We start from the raw sequence: 22,008 nt of genomic DNA on the forward strand, positions 1-22,008 counted from the left end.
ACATCAAAACTATAAAATAACACATATGGAATCATATAGTAACCAAATAAGTGTTAAACAAATAAAAATATATTTTATATTTGAGATTGGCCACCCTTTGCCTTAATGACAACTTTGCACACTCATGGCATTCTCTCATCCAGCTTCATAAGGTAGTCACCTACATGGAACTCAAAAGAGTTTTACCTGGAACCAAAAAAGGGTTCTACCTGGAACCAAAAAGGGTTCTCTTATGGGAACAGTCGAAGAACCCTTTTGGAACCCTTTTTTCTGAGAGTACAACGTTTCGCAAAATAACTGCATACTCTGAGGATGATGTACAGTACCAGTCAAAAGGTTGGATACACTTACTCATTCAAGGGTTTTTCTTATTAAAAAAATATATATTTTCTACTTTGTAGAATAATAGTGTAGAATAATAGTGAAGACATCAAAACTATGAAATAACACATTTGGAATCATGTAGTAACCGAAAACGTGTTAAACAAATCAAAATATGTTTTACATTTGAGATGCTTCGAAGTAGCCACCCTTTTACTTGATGGCAGCTTTGCACACTCTTGACATTCTCTTAACCAGCTTCATGAGGTAGTCACCTGGAATGCATTTCAATTAACAGGTGTGCCTTGTTAAAAGTTAATTTGTGGAATTCCTTTCCTTCTTAATGTGTTTGATCAGTTGTGACAAGGCAGGGTGGGTATACAGAAGATAGCCCTATTTGGTAAAAAAACAAATATTGTGGCAAGAACAGCTCAAATAAGCAAAGAGAAACAACAGTCCGTCATTATTTTAAGACATGAAGGTCAGTCAATATGGAACATTTGAAGATTTTTGAAAGTTTCTTCAAGTGCAGTCGCAAAAACCATCAAGCTTTATGATGAAACTGGCTCTCATGAGGATCGCAACAGGAAAGGAAGACCCAGAGTTACCTCTGCTGCAGAGGATACGTTCATTATAGTTACAAGCCTAAGAAATTGCGGCCCAAATAAATGGTTCACAGAGTTCAAGTAGCAGACACATCTCAACATCAACTGTTCAGAGGAAACTGTGTGAATCAGGCCTTCATGGTCAAATTGCTGCAAAGAAACCATTTACTAAAGGACACCAATAAGAAGACACTTGCTTGGGCCAAGAAACACGCGCAATTGACATTAGATCGGTGGAAATCTGTCCTTTTGGTCTGATGAGTTACAATTTGAGATTTTTGGTAACAACCGCCGTGATTTGAGAGATGCAGAGTAGGTGAACAGATGATCTCTGTATGTGTGGTTCCCACCGTGAAGCTTGGAGGAGGAAGAGGTGTGATGGCGTGGGTGTGCTTTGCTGGTGACGCTGTCTGTGATTTATTTAGAATTCAAGGCACACTTAACCAGCATGGCTACCACAGCATTCTGCAGCGATACGCCATCCCATCTGGTTTGCGCTTAGTGGGACTATAATTTGTTTTTCAACAGGACAATGACAAAACACCTCTCCAGCCTGTCTAAGGGCTATTTGACCAAGAAAGAGAGTGATGGAGTGCTGCATCAGATGACCTGGCCTCCACAATCACCCGACCTCAACCCAATTGAGATGGTTTGGGATGAGTTGGACTGCAGAGTGAAGGAAAAGCAACCAACAAGTGCTCAGCAAATGTGGGAACTCCTTCAAGACTGTTGGAAAAACATCCCTCATGAAGCTGGTTGAGAGAATGCCAAGAGTGTACAAAGCTGTCATCAACGCAATGGGGGGCTACTTTGAAGAATCTAAAATATATTTTGATTTTCTTAACACTTTTGGTTTCTACATGATTCCATATGTGTTATTTCATAGTTTTGATGTCTTCATTATTATTCTACAATATAGAAAATAGTCAAAATAAAGAAAAACCCTTGAATGAGTAGGTGTGTTCAAACTTTTGACTGGTACTGTACATTTTCCCAAAATGGTGTCAGTTTCTCACAGGATCACAGCATATGTAATAAGCTTCCTTTGTGATTTGTTTTTCCCCGACAGAGATTTACTCATTCATAATGAATTATGCTCGTGTAGACAGGTTATGATGGAATGCCTTCCAGAACGGAGACGAGAACTGAGGGCCCCGGTCAGAGACCATGTCCACCGGGAGTCCATGGACCCGGAAGACGTGTTGCACCATGTTTCCATGAGATGTTGGAAGTGGGACCAGGGACGGTGAGGGACAGGCAGAGGTTGGAGGAGGTCAGCCGGAGCTTGTCAAAGAGTCTTGTTTTGTGCACACACCGTGCAAACGGCGATGAATGCTGAGATGTCAGGGACCATGGTGGGCCACCAAAAGCGTTGTCGCACAAAAGCCAGGGTCTGGCGGGAGCCCAGTTGGCAGGCCAGTCTGAAGGAGTGGGCCTACTCCAGGACTATGGAGAGGACCGCGTCAGGCACAAACATCCGGTTATCTGTACCCCCCCGGGGTTCGTCTGGGAACGCTATGCCTCCCGGACCTGTTTCCCTATACCCCAGCTGAGTGCTGTGGCCAGGCACGAGGTGGGAAGGATGGTCTCAGGCTCCAGGAGTAATAGCCAAGGGGCTATAACGGCGAGAAAGTGCATCCGGCTTGACATTCTTGGATCCCGGACGATATGAGAGGGAGAAGTTGAACCGTGTGAACAGCAGGGCCCATCTAGCTTAACTGGAGTTGAGGCATTTGGCGGTGTGGAGATACTCCATATTTTTGTGGTTGGTACATACGATGTGGAAAGGCCATACGATGTGGCCTCTCCACCCGAGAAGATAAAGAGGCCACAGCCCCTCAGCTGGGTTACTGAGGGGCTGTGGGGTTAGCACCGTGGTAGCCTGCCTCCCAGCCAACGTTTGGATCCCCTCCATAAGGCCACGAAGCAGTTCCTCGTGCCTCATGATGGTGGCTCCTTGGGAGGAGACGCCGTCTCGCATCTGGCCTGGGTCTGCTGGGTTAGTCATGGCCAGTTCGTACAATCAGGTTTGAAGGTAAGACCCAGATGCAGACTGTGTTGGAGTAACAATGTTTATTACAGCAACAGGGCAGGCAAATGACAGGTCAAGGCAGGCAGGGGTCAATAACCAGAGTAGTGGGGGAAAGGTACAGGACGCCAGGCAGGCTCAGGGTCAGGTCAGGCAGAGCTCGGTAATCCAGAGGTGGGGCAAAGGTACAGGATGGCAGGCAGGCTCATGGTCAGGGGCAGGCAAGCTCAGAGACAAGACAGGCAAGGGTCAAAATCAGGGGGGCGAAAAAAAGAGAGACTGGGGAAAAGCAGGAGCTGAGACAAAAAAACACTTGTTGACTTGACAAACTGGTAACAGACAAACAGAACACAGGTATAAATACACAGTGGATAATGGGGAAGATGGGCGACACCTGGAGGGGGGTGGAGACAATAACAACAACAGGTGAAACAGATCAGGGTGTGACATGACCATTTTATATATTTTCTCTTCTACAGGATACAAAGTCATAGGAAGTCACTCAGGAGGCAAGCGTTGTCGTTGGACCAAGGTAAAGTGGATAAGATTATTTCTTTCTTATATGAGTAATCTAACATTCATAAGCATGTACCTTCGAATAACTAATTAACAGGTATTATTCTTTCCACCAGTCCATGCTAAGAGGAAGAGGAGATGTTACAAGCCCTCCTTTTATGGCGTCGAGTCCCACAGGTGTATGGAGTCCACCCTTAGCCTCGTCTGTGCCAACAAGTGTGACTTCTGCTGGAGTTGGGTGCAGCTGAACTATCATTGTCAATGTGATTGATTTTAGAGGTTTTGGAATAATTCATGCACCAGTTTATTGCAATAATTACATTATTCTCATATGCCCAGTGCAGTTGTATTCACATCTTAGCCCAATAACCAGTGCTGCATTTCACAATATGGCTAAGCACACCTAGACCCTTTTTGTTCATTGCTGAAAGTCCGGAAGAGCATATGACCCATGACCTTACCCTCCTATCATTTTAAAATGAACCATATTACAATATTGTCATAGGCAGACTGAATACAGAACTTAGTAAAGAACCCCAGATATTCGTATCCCTCTTCACCCTGTCATTGACTGATGGCCATGCTATCGCTTAGCTAACCAAAAGCTAACGAGGCAGCTAATGATTAACGTGTGGGTGATTAATGATCGTGCTAATTAAAGGGACAGAGGTTAGAAGCTGAATTACGTGACGTGACATTGGATGTGGCTGGAGGGGGCAGATATTTCTCCTCAAGTTACCTTCAAAATAGGCTGGTCCCTGATCTGTGTGTTCTGTCGGAAGACAACTCCTAATGTAAGACTACACAAATAGATCTGGAACCAGGCTAACCTTTGAAAATATGAAGATAATAAAACTCCTTTGTGAAAATGTCTCTGCCAGTTCTAGCCTGGCGAATGGGGTGCTGTCAGTAGTGATAGTCCCGTCTGAGTTGAGGTCCCTATCTGGGACGATTGGCAGCAGCAGAACCTTGTCAGACACATAGGTATTGTCTTACTGTCCTTCAGCAGCAGGGGGCACCAGAACTGATGGGTAGACTGAATGTTCTCTAGTCTAGTGAAGTGTGAGGTGGAATACAGAGCTCCTGTTGTGTGTGGATTTCCTCACATTATAGTTTTCCATATTTACTGTCACCTGTTGCACTTGTGCCTACTGTACTTTTATTTAACTCTAGAATTTGTGTAAACTTCTGTTAGCTTGTGCCCTTTAGGTGATCTGAGAGGGACTAAAATGGTCATGGCAGGCCGATGTAAGAGGTCACCAGACCAGTCTGGTTACTTAGCCTGGCCCACTGGGGACAGACAGGCCAGGTCTGGGGCAGTGTGTGTGTGAACAGACAGAGCTGTCCTTTCTGATCTTGTCTATCTGTCCCGACAGACACCACACTAACCCGGTGGGCTCAGAGTGGCGCTGGAAGATGGACCTGCTGAGAAGATACTACTGGAGGCTGTGGAGAACCACCAGAACATGTTCCGACAGTTGAGCTGAGTAACACACACACACACACACACACACACACACTAAAAAAGATGATCCGACAGTAGACAGGTAACCTTAATAACACTTTGGCTTTGTTTACACTTATAACAGAAAACAAAATTGCAACCAATTCTGGAATAGGTTGGCCTAACAGCTCATCACAATACCTAATCTAGATTCAAGAGACTATACTTCACCATCAAGTTGAGAGTCACGACACATGCTTCAATGAAGCAGAGCTGTATGAGCGCTAGAACTGTGTCACAGACCTGGTCAGGCTAACAGACAGACAGACGCTGGGCCTGGGGGATATTTGGCTGACACTTCGGTCCCCACAGTGCAGTGTCATCATAGTTGTTGCGTCCCAAATGGCACCCTATTTCCTACATAGTGCCCTGGTCAAAAGTAGTGCACTATAAAGAAATAGGGTACAATTTGGGACACAAAAAGTGCAGTGAGGCTCTGGGCTGATTCAGTCATCAGCACCCTGTCTGTCCAGCCGCTGTCACACCTCTCCTCACCGGGCCCAGAGTGTGACGCACTTGTCACTGGGCCTGTCTCTGACCTGTCTTTGCTTTGTAAAGCAACAGCTCAGTTGGCCATGACAGTTCCAGCAGTTAGTAAAGAGAAAAACATGGCATCTATCTTAGTTTGTAATCAATGGATGATGTGCACACTCGGCTTGACTGCAACAGCAGCTTCTACCCCCAAGTTATAAGACTCCTGAACAGCTAATCAATGGCAACCCGGACTATTTGCATGCCCCCTCCCTCCCTCTTCTACTCTGCTGCTACTCTGTTATTATCTATGCATAGTCACTTTAATAACTCTACCTACATGTACATATAATACCTCAATTACCAATACACCGGTGCCTCCGCACATTGACTCTGTACTGGTACCCCCTGTATATAGCCCGTCTATTGTTATTTACTGCTGCTCTTAAATGATTTGTTCTTATCTCTTACTTTAAAAAATAAGTGTACTATAGGTATTTTCTTGAAACTGCATTGTTGGTTAAGGGCTTGTAAGTAGGCATTTCACTGTTGTACTTTGCGCATGTGACAAATCATTTGATTTGAAAAAGCATCCTCTCACTATATTATTCAGTGGTTTATTAGATGGCCTTTGACTATAGCAGTTGATGATTTATTCTAGGATAACCCAAACATGTCACACATGACCCCTCACAAAACAATATAAATGCCTCCCATTGGGATCAACGGAGCTCTCTCTCCCTGCCCTCTGTCGACTGCACTGATTCAGTCAGTTTAGCCAGGAATGACTCAAGTGTCACTGTTTCTCTCTTCGTCAAGTGCCAAGTCCATCCAGTCAAAGGAACATGTCATTCCAATTTGTTTCTCATACTCAGCCCTTTGATGGACATCTGGATTGTAGTAGTTAGCGACATGTCTACTGGTACTGAAATGAACCCAACCGAGTTGCATTGCTGATTAGTGAGCTTGTGGTTGAACCAGGGGGTTGCTGTTGGCAGGTGTGTGTGTGTGTGACTCCTCTCTAAAGTTCCTGATTTGCTCAGTGCTGCTTGTCACGTTCATCAGTGGTGGTGATCTGTTTTCATTTGACCACCTAGTTTAATTGAGTCATGTCGGCACAGAATAAAGCCATTTGGAGTCAGTTTTGGTTTTTGATGTTTTTTTCAATTAAACGTTCAGGGTTACTGATTGACATTAGGTCAAGTCAATCTTAAGGGCTCTCTGAGGACTTCTGATGGAAATGTAATCCGGATAGTCGGATCTGATCACTAAACCCCTTGGGATAATGGTCTTGGAGTATAAACATTTCTATTGTAGAGAGCTTTAGAGGACAATGGTAATGATGTGGATGTATTCCTGCAAGACACTAATACTCAGATTCATAACCATTTCCCTTCCTCTGTCCCGCTATCCATCTTTCTTGTTAGAATAGATACTTTTAATGGAGCACCATGTCAGCATTGATACAGTACTGTATGAACAATCCACTTTAGAGGGAATGAGTGCCCTTCCAGAGGACAGCCAGCGACCCATGTGGGAGTGTAATGTGATTCCACATCACATAATATAAATAAAATAGACACATAATGAGGCCTGAGGGACCTGTGGGGGGTATGTGTGTGTGTGTGTGTCAGCCTGGGCTGGTGATATGACTGAATTAAAGTGTGATTTCTCCAAGGGCCCTGTATGAGGGCCGGGGGAATGTACAATTATATTTTTCAGTTTGATGTCTCTGTGTGAAGCTGTTCTGTGATGTGATTTACCCTTCAAATGTATCAGAGGCAGCAGCCGTTTACCTGGCTTCATCAATGGAAATAATTATATGGATTTGTTGTCGCTTGCTGCCATTATTCAGGATAATGTTGTTTCATACTGCATTGATCCACAGCATATAACTTTTTGGGGGGTCATGCAATTAGTGCATGAAATCAATCTTTTGAAAACTTTACTGTTTACTTTTCGAATCAATTTTGGTTCGTTTTTTGGGCTTGTGTGAGAGTGCTTGGCATGTGCATCTGTATGTGTGCGCATCGGTGTGTTTGTGTGTGCATGCAAGGAGAAATATACTGAGTGACTGTGGCGTGTGTTGATTCTAGGCAAGGTGAGCAACGTCTAGGCACTGCCAGGAGATCCATAGTGATCAGTGGTAGCTGAAGAGACTGAGACCTCCCAGTGGGAAGAGGAGAGGGACTTGGCCTGGCTCCAATGTTCTCTCTCTCTCTCTCTCTCTCTTTCATTTTTGTATATCTCTCTCCCTGACTGTTCTCTGATTCTCCCACACCATTTTCTTCCCACCAGTCCATTCCTTTTAAAGGGGAATGGGAACACAACCCTAAATAACCCCTTTCTTGCTTTTATTATTCATAATAAGACATAATGTTCCCCTTTAAATCGTTGAGGGGGAGTGAAAAAGTGTACATCACAGGCAGAGGAGGTTTGTGCAGTCATTAGGCTCTCCAGCTTCATGGTCCCCAAGGCCCAGGAGATCAGGTGGGGGTGCCACTGAAGGTGTTGGAGTAAAGAGAAGTTGTTGGCCCAACCCTAAGGGAGAGGAGAGATGGCTTCTCCAGCTTTGTCTCTTTCTTTCTTTGTCTCCCTTTCAGTCCTAATGCCATTTGGCCTGACAAAAACACAATCAGTTTCTTTCTTTTCTTACTGTAACCGTTCCTTTCTCTAGGGTGTGTTCGGGCGGTGCTCTTTCGCTCTGACCGTCACCTCTTCTCTCTTTTGAAGTCTATACAAACACAGAAGCACATTGAGGCTTCTGACTAAGGCAGGGCCGAGCCAGGTCATAGAAGAGCCTTAATCTTGAACAGAATTGCAAATCACAGTTTCAACTGTCTGTCAGCCTAGCATCGTCTCCGTCTCGCTCTTTTTACCAGCATGGTGCCTTAGGTAAAAAATACATCTTCACCTTGCATGTCTTTGAGTACACACAGTCATTATACACTGAGTGTACAAAACATTAAGAACACCAGCTCTTTCCATGACCTAGACTGACCAGGTGAAAGCTATGATCCCTTATTGATGTCACAAATCCACTTCAAAGTGAAGATGAAGGGGAGGAATTTTTAAGCCTGGAGTCAATTGAGACTTGGATTGTGTATGTGAGCCATTGAGAGGGTGAATGGGAAAGAAAAAATATGTAAGTAACTTTGAACAGGGTATGGTAGTAGGTGCCAGGCGTACCAGTTTGTGTCAAGAAATGCAACGATGCTGGGGTTTTCACGCTCAACAGTTTCCCTTGTGTATCAACAATTGTCCACCACCCAAAGGACATCCAGCCAACTTGACACAAATGTGGAACGCTTTGGAGTCAACATGGGCCAGCATCCCTGAGGAATGCTTTGGACACCTTGCAGATTCCTTGCCCAGACAAATTGGTGCTGTTCTGCAGTGTACAGTGAATTTGGAAAGTATTCAGACCCCTTGACTTTTTCACATTTGGTTATGTTACATTATTCTAAAATGGATTAAAAAAATTTTTTTAAATCTCATCAATCTACACAAAATACCCCATAATGACAAAGCAAAAGCAGGATTTTAAGAAATGTTTTGCAAATGTATAAAAATGGAATAAAATAAATATCACATTTACATTAAGTATTCAGACCTTTTACTCAGTACTTTGTTGAAGCACCTTTGGCAGAGATTACAGCCTCGAGTCTTCTTTGGTATGACACTACAAGCTTGGCACACCTGTGTTTGGGGAGTTTCTCCCATTCTTCTCTTTAGATCCTCTCAAGCTCTGTCATGTTGGATGGGGAGTGTCACTGCAGAGATATTTTCTGGTCTATCCAGAGATGTTCGATCGGGTTCAAGTCCGGGCTCTGGCTAGGCCACTCAAGGACATTCAGAGACTTGTCCCAAAGCCACTCCTGCGTTGTCTTGGCTGTGTGCTTAGGGTCGTTGTCCCATTGGAAGGTGAACTGTCTTCCCAGTCTGAGGTCCTGAGCACTCTGGAGCAAGTTTTCATCAAGGATCTTTCTGTACTTTGCTCCGTTCATCTTTCTCTTGATCCTGACTAGTCTCCCAGTCCCTGTCGTTGAAAAGCTTCCCCACAGCTTGATGCTGCCATCACCATGCTTTACCATAGGGATGGTGCCAGGTTTCCTGCAGACTTAACGTTTGGCATTCAGGCCAAAGAGTTCAATCTTGGTTTCATCAGACCAGAGAATCTTGTTTCTAATGGTCTAAGAGTCCTTTAGGTGCTTTTTGGCAAACTCCAAGCGGGCTGTCATGTGCCTTTTACTGAGCAGTGGCTTCCCTCTCGCCTCTCTACCATAAAGGCCTGATTGGAGGAGTGCTGCAGAGATTATTGTCCTTCTGGAAGGTTCTCCCATCTCCACAGAGGAGCTCTATCAGAGAGACCATCGTGTTCTTTGTCTTCTCCCTGACCAAGGCCCTTCTCCCCCGATTGCTCAGTTTGGCAGGGTGGCCAGCTGTAGGAAGAGTCTTGGTGGATCCAAACTTCTTCCATTTAAGAATGATGGAGGCCACTGTGTTCTTGGGGACCTTGAATGTTGCAGAAATGTTTTGTTACCATTCCTCAGATCTGTGCCTCGACACCATCGTGTCTCGGAGCTCTACGGACAATTCTTTCGATCCCATGGCTTGGTTTTTTCTCTGCCATACACTGTCAACGGTGGGACCTTAAATAGACAGGTGTGTGCCTTTTATAAATCATGTCCAATCAATTGAATTGACCACAGGTGGACTTCAAGTTGTAGAAACATCTCAAGGATGATCAATGGAAACAGGATGCACTGGAGCTAAATTTCGCGTCTTATTGCAAAGGGTCTGAATACTTACGTAAATAAGGTATCTGTTTTTTATTTGTTAACATTTCTAAAAAACTGTGTTCACTTTGTCATATGGGCTATTGTGTGTAGATTGATGAGGAACATGTTTTTTTAATCCATTTTAGAATAAGGCTGTAACGTAAGAAAGTCAAGGGGTCTGAATACTTTCCGAATGCACTGTATATGCGCAGTGGTAAACGACTTACACACACAAAGCCTCTTGGCTTTGTGTGTGTGTGTGTGTGTGTGTGTGTGTGTGTGTGTGTGTGTGTATACACACGCAGTCCCCCTTATCGACAGGAAGGGGCATTGAGGAGCACAATAAGAGAAGCAGGTTAAGTGTCTGAGTCTGGTGAACAAGAGAACACAACAGCACACTGTCAGTTCAGAATGTCTCTCTCTCCCCTGTAGAAGACACTGTTTTTCTCTGCTAAGCATTCTGAGGACAGAACAGAACACTTTGGCAACACACAATTAAAACCTCTTTGGAACTGACTGCTGAATAGATTAGAGAAGTCTTGGAGAGGCGCTGACTGCTCTGCTTGCCTGTGTCTCTGACTCAACAACCTCCCAATGTTCCTACAACGTCCCCATAACTTTTCTACAACGTCCCCCCCAATGTTTGTACAACATTTCTCTTCCGTTCTTATGAGAAAGCTGAAATGGCATTTGATTGAACATGTTAAAAGCAGACTTCACAGCATTGTAAGTGCATTTTTATTTGCTACATCTGCCTACAGTGCTGTAACACTCTGCTCACGTTTGTGTTATGTTAATGTTGTCATCTAAGGTGACATTGACACAGAGGCTCAAGACTAAGGACATTTTATTTTGATGGCATTGGGATTTTTGTAACTTCTTACCTATACAATGCTAAGGTCCCTCAGTTGCCAAGTTATTGCCAAAGCGTTGACCTCAAGTCACGTATCAGTTTTAGAGGTAAATATTGACACTCATGCCCACATATTTACCTTTGTGGTCTCTGATTTCAAAGCAACCTCTGACCTTTGAACCACATCCAAACAGATTACTCCTCCCAGGCAGATGCCCAACCAGACAGCTTGTTCCTTCCAGGTCATCCTATAGTGTCATTGGCTGTGGCCCTGCCTTGTCTGTCAGAGACCTGACTTACAGTATAGTCCCTGCTCCCTGGTCTGTCAGAGTCGGTGATGGCACCACACGACAATACCCACAGCCACGGACAAGCTGTCTGAATTTATCGAGCCAGATGCACGGACATGACTTTGATTGGAAAACGCAAGTGTTCACTTAGGGAAGGGGAGGTTGTGTGTGAAATCCTTCCAACAGTTGCTTATTTGGCTAATTGAACTCTGCCATTGCCTGTGTCCTTGCCACTCTGGGTAATTACTATGGTTGTACTTTGGGATATTTATTGGAGTGAAAAATGTCATTTGTGTGGTTACAACCTCTACCAAACCTCTTTGACATTGTCTGTTTCCTTTGTTTCTAATGTAGCTACATACTCCTCCTGCTGCTCTACTGGCAGTTTACAGCCAATTGCAATCAAGCCTCCCCTCTCAAAAAAGACCTGAATACTAGGAATGACGGTGCGCTCTCTCCTTTTTTATATCCTTCTTATTCTCACTCACTCACTCACTCCTGAAATGGCAGAGATATCAATGTACAGCAAAGTGTTTTCAATCACTGCTGAAAGAACTACTTCCTTTGCTTGGCTCTCTTATGTTGAACATAATAAACGGCTCCTTATCCTCCGGACATGCACCAAACTCACTAAAAGGGGCAGTAATAAAGCCTCTTGAAAAAGCCAAACCTTGACCTGGAAAATAAAAAAACTATCGGCCTATATTGAATCTCTCATTCCTTTAAAAAAAAAATGAAAAAGCTGTTGCTCAGCAACTCACTGCCTTCCTGAAGACAAATAATGTATACAAAACCCTCCCGTCTGGTTTTAGACCCCATCATAGAACTGATACCGCACTCGGTGAAGGTGGTTTATTATCTTTAAATGGCATCAGACCAAGGCTCTGCATCTATTCTTGTGCTCCTAGCCTGTAGTGCCACTTTCTAGACTAATGATCACCACATTATTTTGAAGAGATTTGAAACTGTAATTGGTCTACGCCAGGCCTGGTCAAAGGCCAGCCCGTATGCGGCCCGCAACCTGATTCAATATGGCCCGTGGAATCATGCTCAGCTCACAAAGAATTTGCAATAGTAAAATTGAAAAACATATTTGTTATTCAAATTAAAAGCCCAATGAATACTCGCCTTTGTGTAATGATTTAACTCTCACCGCTTGTGGGACATTTTATTTTGAAGGCACTTATAAATCACAACTGCACGAGCACGGACAGTGACTGACAGGCTGACACGCATGTCACAAATTGCGCAAAAAATAGTTTTTCAAAGAAAAGGAAAGTAGACGATGAATGTTGGGTGTTCCAGCAAGAGTGGACATCAAAATATTTATTCTTAGCTTCCTACTGCCTGAGCTATATTGTTGATGCAAATTGAGAAGAACGTGGGGCCTAGGATCGAGCCTTGGGGTACTTACTCCCTTGGTGACAGGCAGTGGCTGAGACAGCAGATTTTCTGACTTTATACACTGCACTCTTTGAGAGAGGTAGTAAGCAATCCAGGTCAAAAACCCCTCAGACACCAATATGCCTTAGCCGGTCCACAAAAATGGAATGGTCTACCGTATCAAAAGCTTTGGCCAAGTCAATAAAAATAGCAGCACAACATTGCTTAGAATCAAGGGCAATGGTGACATCATTGAGGACCTTTTAAGATTGCAGTGACACATCCATAACCTGAGCAGAAACCAGATTGCATACCACAGAGAATACTATAGACATCAAGAAAGCCAGTCAGTTGATTATTGACAAGTTTTTCCAACACTTTTGATAAACAGGGCAAAATAGAAATAGACCTATAACAGTTAGGATCAGCTTGATCACCCCCTTTAAATAAAGTATAAACTGTGGCTGCCTTCCAAGCAATGGGAACCTCCCCAGAAAGGAGAGAGAGGCTTGGCGATGATAGGGGCAGCAACCTTAAAAGAAGAAAAGGTCTAAACCATCAGACACAGATGTTTTTTTGGGTCAAGTTTCAGGAGCTTCTCCAGCACCTCGGACTCAGTGACTGCCTGCAGGGAGAAACTTTATAGCAGAGCAGGGGAAAAAGAGGGAGAAGCATCGGGGATAGTCACATTAGAAGGGGTGGGAGATGAGGAAATGTTGGACGGGCAAGGAGGCATGGCTGAGTCAAATAGGAATCCTGACTTAATGAAGTGGTGATTTAAAGAGCTCAGCCATGTGCTTATTGTCAGTAACAACCACATCATCAACTTTAAGGGACATGGGCAGCTGTGAGGAGGAGGGTTTATTCTCCAGGTCTTTAACTGTTTTCCAGAATTTCTTGGTGTTAGACCCACAGAGAGAACTGCTCCTTTAAGTAACTAACTTTGGCCTTCTGGATAGCCTGAGTGCACTTATTTCTAATTTGCCTGACCGAGAGCCAGTCAGCCTGAATATGCGTGTGCCGAGCCTTTCGCCAAATGCAATTCTTGAGGTGGAGTAACTCTGCAAGGTCATGGGGGCTGAACCTGTTCTTAATTCTCATTTCCTTCATGGGGGTGTGTTAACAATACTTCTGAAAATATCAGAAAAATAGGTCCAAGCGTCTTCGACAGAGGGGATCAAGTTGATTCTATACCATTTTACAGAGGCGAATTCGTGAAGGAAGGCTTGCTCATTAAAGTTTTTTAGCTCTCGTCTATGACAAATCAGGACAGGTCATGGCATCATGGCCCTCATGAATGAACTGAATTCCAAACTACAAGGCAAAAGCCTTTTTGCACATCAGATGAACAGCCTTGTCAAAGCCTTGAAGGAAAAATGACTCCTCCTGACCCGCCAAGTAGAAGTCAACAATCTCACCCACCTTCCGATACTACTAGTCTGTTCCCTGTCAGATGACAACAATCTCACCCACCTTCCGATACTACTAGTCTGTTCCCTAGCAGATGACAACAATCTCACCCACCTTCCGATACTACTAGTCTGTTCCCTAGCAGATGACAACAATCTCACCCACCTTCCGATACTACTAGTCTGTTCCCTATCAGATGACAACAATCTCACCCACCTTCAGACACTACTAGTCTGTTCCCTATCAGATGACAACAATCTCACCCACCTTCCGATACTACTAGTCTGTTCCCTATCAGATGACAACAATCTCACCCACCTTCCGATACTACTAGTCTGTTCCCTATCAGATGACAACAATCTCACCCACCTTCCCCAGATACTACTAGTCTGTTCCCTATCAGATGACAACAATCTCACCCACCTTCAGACACTACTAGTCTGTTCCCTAGCAGATGACAACAATCTCACCCACCTTCAGACACTACTAGTCTGTTCCCTATCAGATGACAACAATCTCACCCACCTTCAGACACTACTAGTCTGTTCCCTATCAGATGACAACAATCTCACCCACCTTCCGATACTACTAGTCTGTTCCCTATCAGATGACAACAATCTCACCCACCTTCCGATACTACTAGTCTGTTCCCTAGCAGATGACAACAATCTCACCCACCTTCCGATACTACTAGTCTGTTCCCTAGCAGATGACAACAATCTCACCCACCTTCAGACACTACTAGTCTGTTCCCTATCAGATGACAACAATCTCACCCACCTTCCGATACTACTAGTCTGTTCCCTAGCAGATGACAACAATCTCACCCACCTTCAGACACTACTAGTCTGTTCCCTAGCAGATGACAACAATCTCACCCACCTTCCGATACTACTAGTCTGTTCCCTAGCAGATGACAACAATCTCACCCACCTTCCGATACTACTAGTCTGTTCCCTAGCAGATGACAACAATCTCACCCACCCACCTAGTCTGTTCCCAGATGACAACAATCTCACCCACCTTCCGATACTACTAGTCTGTTCCCTAGCAGATGACAACAATCTCACCCACCTTCAGACACTACTAGTCTGTTCCCTATCAGATGACAACAATCTCACCCACCTTCCGATACTACTAGTCTGTTCCCTGTCAGATGACAACAATCTTCACCCACCTTCCGATACTACTAGTCTGTTCCCTAGCAGATGACAACAATCTCACCCACCTTCCGATACTACTAGTCTGTTCCCTGTCAGATGACAACAATCTCACCCACCTTCCGATACTACTAGTCTGTTCCCTAGCAGATGACAACTAAGTCTGTTCTCAGATGACCCACCTTCAGACACTACTAGTCTGTTCCCTATCAGATGACAACAATCTCACCCACCTTCCGATACTACTAGTCTGTTCCCTAGCAGATGACAACAATCTCACCCACCTTCAGACACTACTAGTCTGTTCCCTATCAGATGACAACAATCTCACCCCACCTTCCCCAGATGACCTTACTACTAGTCTGTTCCCTATCAGATGACAACAATCTCACCCACCTTCCGATACTACTAGTCTGTTCCCTATCAGATGACAACAATCTCACCCACCTTCCGATACTACTAGTCTGTTCCCTGTCAGATGACAACAATCTCACCCACCTTCCGATACTACTAGTCTGTTCCCTAGCAGATGACAACAATCTCACCCACCTTCCGATACTACTAGTCTGTTCCCTAGCAGATGACAACAATCTCACCCACCTTCCGATACTACTAGTCTGTTCCCTAGCAGATGACAACAATCTCACCCACCTTCCGATACTACTAGTCTGTTCCCTAGCAGATGACAACAATCTCACCCACCTTCCGATACTACTAGTCTGTTCCCTAGCATGATGACAACAATCTCACCCACCTTCCGATACTACTAGTCTGTTCCCTGTCAGATGACAACAATCTCACCCACCTTCCGATACTACTAGTCTGTTCCCTAGCAGATGACAACAATCTCACCCACCTTCCGATACTACTAGTCTGTTCCCTGTCAGATGACAACAATCTCACCCACCTTCCGATACTACTAGTCTGTTCCCTAGCAGATGACAACAATCTCACCCACCTTCCGATACTACTAGTCTGTTCCCTATCAGATGACAACAATCTCACCCACCTTCCGATACTACTAGTCTGTTCCCTATCAGATGACAACAATCTCACCCACCTTCCGATACTACTAGTCTGTTCCCTAGCAGATGACAACAATCTCACCCACCTTCCGATACTACTAGTCTGTTCCCTAGCAGATGACAACAATCTCACCCACCTTCCGATACTACTAGTCTGTTCCCTAGCAGATGACAACAATCTCACCCACCTTCCGATACTACTAGTCTGTTCCCTAGCAGATGACAACAATCTCACCCACCTTCCGATACTACTAGTCTGTTCCCTGTCAGATGACAACAATCTCACCCACCTTCCGATACTACTAGTCTGTTCCCTAGCAGATGACAACAATCTCACCCACCTTCCGATACTACTAGTCTGTTCCCTGTCAGATGACAACAATCTCACCCACCTTCCGATACTACTAGTCTGTTCCCTAGCAGATGACAACTAATCAGATCACCCACCTTCCGATACTACTAGTCTGTTCCCTAGCAGATGACAACAATCTCACCCACCTTCCGATACTACTAGTCTGTTCCCTAGCAGATGCCAACAATCTCACCCACCTTCCGATACTACTAGTCTGTTCCCTAGCAGATGACAACAATCTCACCCACCTTCCGATACTACTAGTCTGTTCCCTAGCAGATGACAACAATCTCACCCACCTTCAGACACTACTAGTCTGTTCCCTAGCAGATGACCAGCAGGAGAAGTATACGCTGCTGCGTGCTTTGAGCGGTGAGTTTTTTTCCATTGTTTTGGAAAATGACATGCTGTTGGTTTCCTCTCCTTTCACCTTCAATGTGGATAACGCTCCCACTGACCTGCAACTTGAGCTTATCGGTCTTCAGTCTGATGCAGTGATTGTTTTGAATAGTTCTCCAATGTCACTGACGATGTTCTATGCATCTCTCGATGAACAAAACTTTCCAAAGATTAGGCGTCATGCTCAGAATATGTTTGTACTGTTTGGGTCAACCAATGTATGTGAAGACATTTTCAGTGATAGAAAAATAAAACAAGTCAAGGAACAGAATCTCTTACTGACTCTCACCTTTCAGCAATCCTGTGCATAGCGACATCAGAAACGATACCTGACTTCACTGCTCTAGTCAATGCCCATTAGAGACTTCACTCCTCACACTGATTGAATAGTTTAATGTAATGTTGAGCTCTCTCTCTTGTGTTGTTGTGCATACCCGTTAACAAGAGTTCTGTCCGTGGTGCTTGAATGCAAAGTGTACTTTTCCCTCTGAGGTCATTGCATGTCTAATAATGAAAATACCTATCAAAAGGAGAACACGGTGTAACGATCTTCGTCTTCATCGGATGAGGAGTAGGAAGGATCGGACCAAAATGCAGCGTGGTAAGTGTCCATGATTATTTATTAGAACAGAACACGAAAATACAAAATAACCAAGTGAATGTAAGAAATGAAAATCGAAACAGTCCTGAAAGGTAAAAACATAAAACAGGAAACAACTACCCACAAACACCAGGTGGGAAAAGGCTACCTAAGTATGGTTCTCAATCAGAGACAACGATAGACAGCTGCCTCTGATTGGGAACCATACCAGGCCAAACGCATAGAAAAGAAAACAGAAAAACAACAGAATGCCCACCCCAACTCATGCCCTGACCAAACCAAAATGGAGACATAAAGGAACTACGGTCAGGGTGTGGCACATGGAGGGAACATTATTTCTGTGCATGTTAAAAAAGTAAAATAATTAGCATATTTGGACGTGATTTACAGTAGATATATCTGTCAACACAGTCATACACATGATATATAATTCTGGCCCGCGATGGAAAAATATATTCTAATGTGGCCCTCATGGAAAATAATTGTCCAAGCCTGGTCTATGCGGTCAAGTTCTTGCCTGGTTTAGATCTTATCTGTCGGAAATATATCAGTTCGTCTCTGTGGATGGTTTGTCCTCTGACAAATCAATGGTAAGTTTTGGTGATCCTCAAGGTTCCATTGTTTTCACTATATATACTACCTCTTGGTGATGTCATTCGGAATCTCGATGGATGTACAGTCGTTTCAAATAAAACTGTGAAGGACCTTGTCGTTACTCTGGACCCTGATCTCTCTTTTGAGGAACATATCAAAAATATTTAAAGAGTAGCCTTTTTCCATCTTCGTAACATTGCAAAAATCTGAAACTTTTTGTCCAAGACTTATGCAGTAAAGCTAATCCATGCTTTTGGTCCTTCCATACATACCTACACGCACACTACAGTCACAAGACGCAGGCCTCCTTATTGTTCCTAGAATTTCTAAGCAAACAGCTGGAGGCAGGGCTTTCTCCTGTAGAGTAAAATATGTATGGAATGGTCTGCCAATCCATGTGAGATGTAGACTCGGTCTAAACCTTTAAGTCTTTACTGAAGACTCATCTCTTTAGTAGGTCCTATGATTGAGTATAGTCTTGCCCAGGGGTGCGAAGGTGAATGGCAAGGCACTGGAGTGACGGAACCACCCTTGCTGTCTCTGCCTGGCCGGCTCCCCTCTCTCCACTGCAATACTCTACCTCTGACCCTATTACGGGGACTGAGTCACTGGCTTGCTCCCGCTCTCCCATCCTTTCTGTCCTCTGGCTCGTACGGTGGTGGGCTATATATCATTGTGGGCTATACTCAGCCCTGTCCGGGAGTAACTTTGGATGGGGCCACTGACCTGCTCACCGAACTTGCTACCTTGTTGTGCTGCTGTTCCAGTTTCTGCTGTTCTGCCTTGTCCTGGACCTGCTGTTTCTACCTTGGAATGTTTGGCTATGAAAAGCCAACTGACATTTCCTCCTGAGGTGTTAACCTGCTGCACCTTATATAACCAATGTGATTATTATTTGACCCTGCTGGTCATCTATGAATGTTTTGAACATGTTGAAGAATGATCTGGCCTTAATGGCCATGTACTCTTATCTCCAACTGGCAGAGCCAGAAGAGGACTGGTCACCCCTCAGAGCCTGGTTCCACTCGAAGTTTCTTTCTAGGTTCCTGCCTTTCTAGAGATTTCCTTAGCCACCGTGCTTATACATCTGCATTGCTTGCTCTCTGGGGTTTTTAGGCTTGGTTTCTGTATAAGCACTTCGTGATAACTACTGGTGTAAAAAGGGCATTATAAATACATTTGATTGATCTCTCTGGAGAGAGAACCCAATCCTGTGGTGTTATTGGAGTCGACAGTAATCCAGGAACATTCACCGGTTAATATGTTGCGGTGCAAAATCGTCTTGGCATTCTGCCAAACTCAAGGAAGAGAGGAAGAGCGAGGCGTCGCAAACCAAAATGTTTCTCGCCTGCTGTGTCCCACACTGATTTCTCTCTCGCTCTCTCTCACTGTGATCTCTCTCTCACTATCCCCTTGTTCTCTTTCTCTCCATGTCTCCCCATTTCCTTTCTCGCTCTCATCCCCGTATCCTATTCCTCTCTGACCTCTTCCCCTCCAAGTCTGGTACCGGTGACCAAGCTGTATGTGAGTGTGGGTGCCGGCACCAAGGGCAGTCTGAAAAAGATCGACCGGCTGCTCTTCAACGACTTCTGGCCGAGGTTCCTAGACAGCCTCAAGGATCTGGGTGAAAAGGTGAGTACCTCTAGTACCCTTCGTTCTAACACTACTTAGATAAACCGAGCCAAGGTAAGCTGTACTACACTGTGCTGGCCTGGATACAACACCACAACAGTTGTTGGAACCATGCTGGAAAGGACAATGGGATTGGAAAGCAACTTGTTCATTTTATAAATACTAGTAGCCAGTTTGGACAGGCTCAGTGCTCCAACCCCGGCCCCTCAAAACTAATTGACTAAGTTGGTGTTAAGCCAACCACACCCTCCCCTTAATCTTTACTGAATGTTCATCCAAACATCAACATCATTGTTATAGAAAAGCCCTGATAAGTACTGTTTCTATTAGCTGAGTGACTGCTATTGTGTCCTCACATCAGGGATTCAATATTATAGCCTTTTTATTATCCAAATGAATTGTAGCATTGAGCCTCTTTCATTATCTGCCTGTTGCGCTTCAATTATACGGTAATTGGCTTCACACCACTAGCAGATATCAATGAATGGCAATTTTCCACTTTTATAACATTGTAATACAACCGATGTTCATTGGGGAACAAAGACCAATTTGATGCGTAGGTAAGTTGCCGTTTATTCCCTTGCATGTGAGTCATGTTGCTGTTTTATGCTGTGACTAGCCTGGTTCCAGATCTGTTTGTGCTGTCTTGCCAATGCATGCCAATGACTATAGGAGTTTGGTTGAAAATGAAAATCTGTCCAATACCATGATCATTATCCATGGAAAATGTCCTAATTTGATGAGGCAACAGTAGAGAATTCTCATCACCACGATTCAAAATTAAAAGCCAGGAGAGTTAAAAACGAAACTCCAAACAGATAAGAGTGGTTGACGTGGCGATGATGGACACCTTCTGATGCCTTATATTTTCACTCTCAAGGAGCGCAGTGCATCCTGGGAGTTTTCCTTTACCAATCAAAGCGGAGAGGGAATACAGTAGCACTCTCCCTGTCCCCTCTATGAGAAGTATCACCAGCTTTACATACTGGCTGGCATAACAGGAATATGCTACACTGATTTCTATTCAACAAAAATATAAACGCAACATGCAACAATTTCAAAGATTTTACTGAGTTACAGTTTATATAAGGAAATCAGTCAATTGAAATAAATCAATTTGGTCCTAATCTATGGATTTCACATGACTGGGCAGGGGTGCAGCCATGGGTGGGCCTTGGAGGGCATAGGCCCAGTCATTTGGCAGCCATGCCCAACCACTGGGGAGCCAGGCCCAGCAAATCAGAATGGGGTTTTCCCCACAAGGGCTTTATTCCAGACAGAAATACTTCTCAGAAACCCTCCACCCCCCTCAGACGATCCCGCAGGTGAAGAAGCCAGATGTGGAGGTCCTGGGCTGGCATGGTTACACTAGGTTTGCTGTTGTGAGGTCGGTTGGACATAATGACAAATTCTCAAAAAACTATGTTGAAGGCAGCTTGTGGTAGAGAAATGAATTATTATTCAATTATCTGGCAACAGCTCTGGTGGACATGCAGTCAGCATGAAAATTGCCCGGCATTGTGTTGTGTGACAAAACTGCACATTTTAGAGTGGCCTTTTATTGTCCCCAACACAAGGTGAATCTGTGTAATGATCATGCTGTTTAATCAGCTTCTTGAAATGCCAGACCTGTCAGATATGGAACATTTCTGGGATGTTTTATTTCAGCTCATGAAACATAGGACCAACACTTTACATATTGCGTTTATATTTTTGTCAGTGTATATGTAAATTCTGAAATTCACAGACATCGCAATGTCACTTTGCTGGATGGTTGGAAAGGTATGGTACAGTGTGATGATAATATATGTTCATACATCAGTATGCTGATCCTTTATTGTGGCTGAGGTTAGTGGAAATGTCTATTTCCTCCTGATTATAATGGTATACAGTACCAGGAGCACTGAAGTGTAATGTGGTTCCATTCATTATCATATATTTCCCTGTGCTAGAAATTAGAGAAATATCAATACGAAAGTAGGAAAGGTCTGTTTACCTCATTGGGGAACTTTGAGTGACAAATAATGGCAGTGGTCTCTGCAGCTTTCTACTCCAGCTTTTTTAGATGGTCAACGACACATC

At 44.1% G+C, this 22,008-nt stretch overlaps 1 protein-coding gene across 1 annotated transcript in view; it reads left to right on the forward strand.

Annotated features, from left to right (window-relative positions):
• tyw1 (tRNA-yW synthesizing protein 1 homolog (S. cerevisiae)) overlaps positions 1-22,008 on the forward strand; it is a 104,938-nt gene that overhangs the window by 32,991 nt on the left and 49,939 nt on the right. Inside the window, 6 exon segments of the mRNA XM_042294944.1 lie at positions 3,435-3,487; positions 3,588-3,606; positions 3,609-3,703; positions 4,846-4,891; positions 4,894-4,948; positions 19,794-19,918. Of these exon segments, the coding sequence (XP_042150878.1) occupies positions 3,435-3,487; positions 3,588-3,606; positions 3,609-3,703; positions 4,846-4,891; positions 4,894-4,948; positions 19,794-19,918 (393 nt within the window).

This window comes from Oncorhynchus tshawytscha, linkage group LG13, assembly GCF_018296145.1.
Source record: "Oncorhynchus tshawytscha isolate Ot180627B linkage group LG13, Otsh_v2.0, whole genome shotgun sequence".
Classification (NCBI taxonomy): Eukaryota; Metazoa; Chordata; class Actinopteri; order Salmoniformes; family Salmonidae; genus Oncorhynchus; species Oncorhynchus tshawytscha.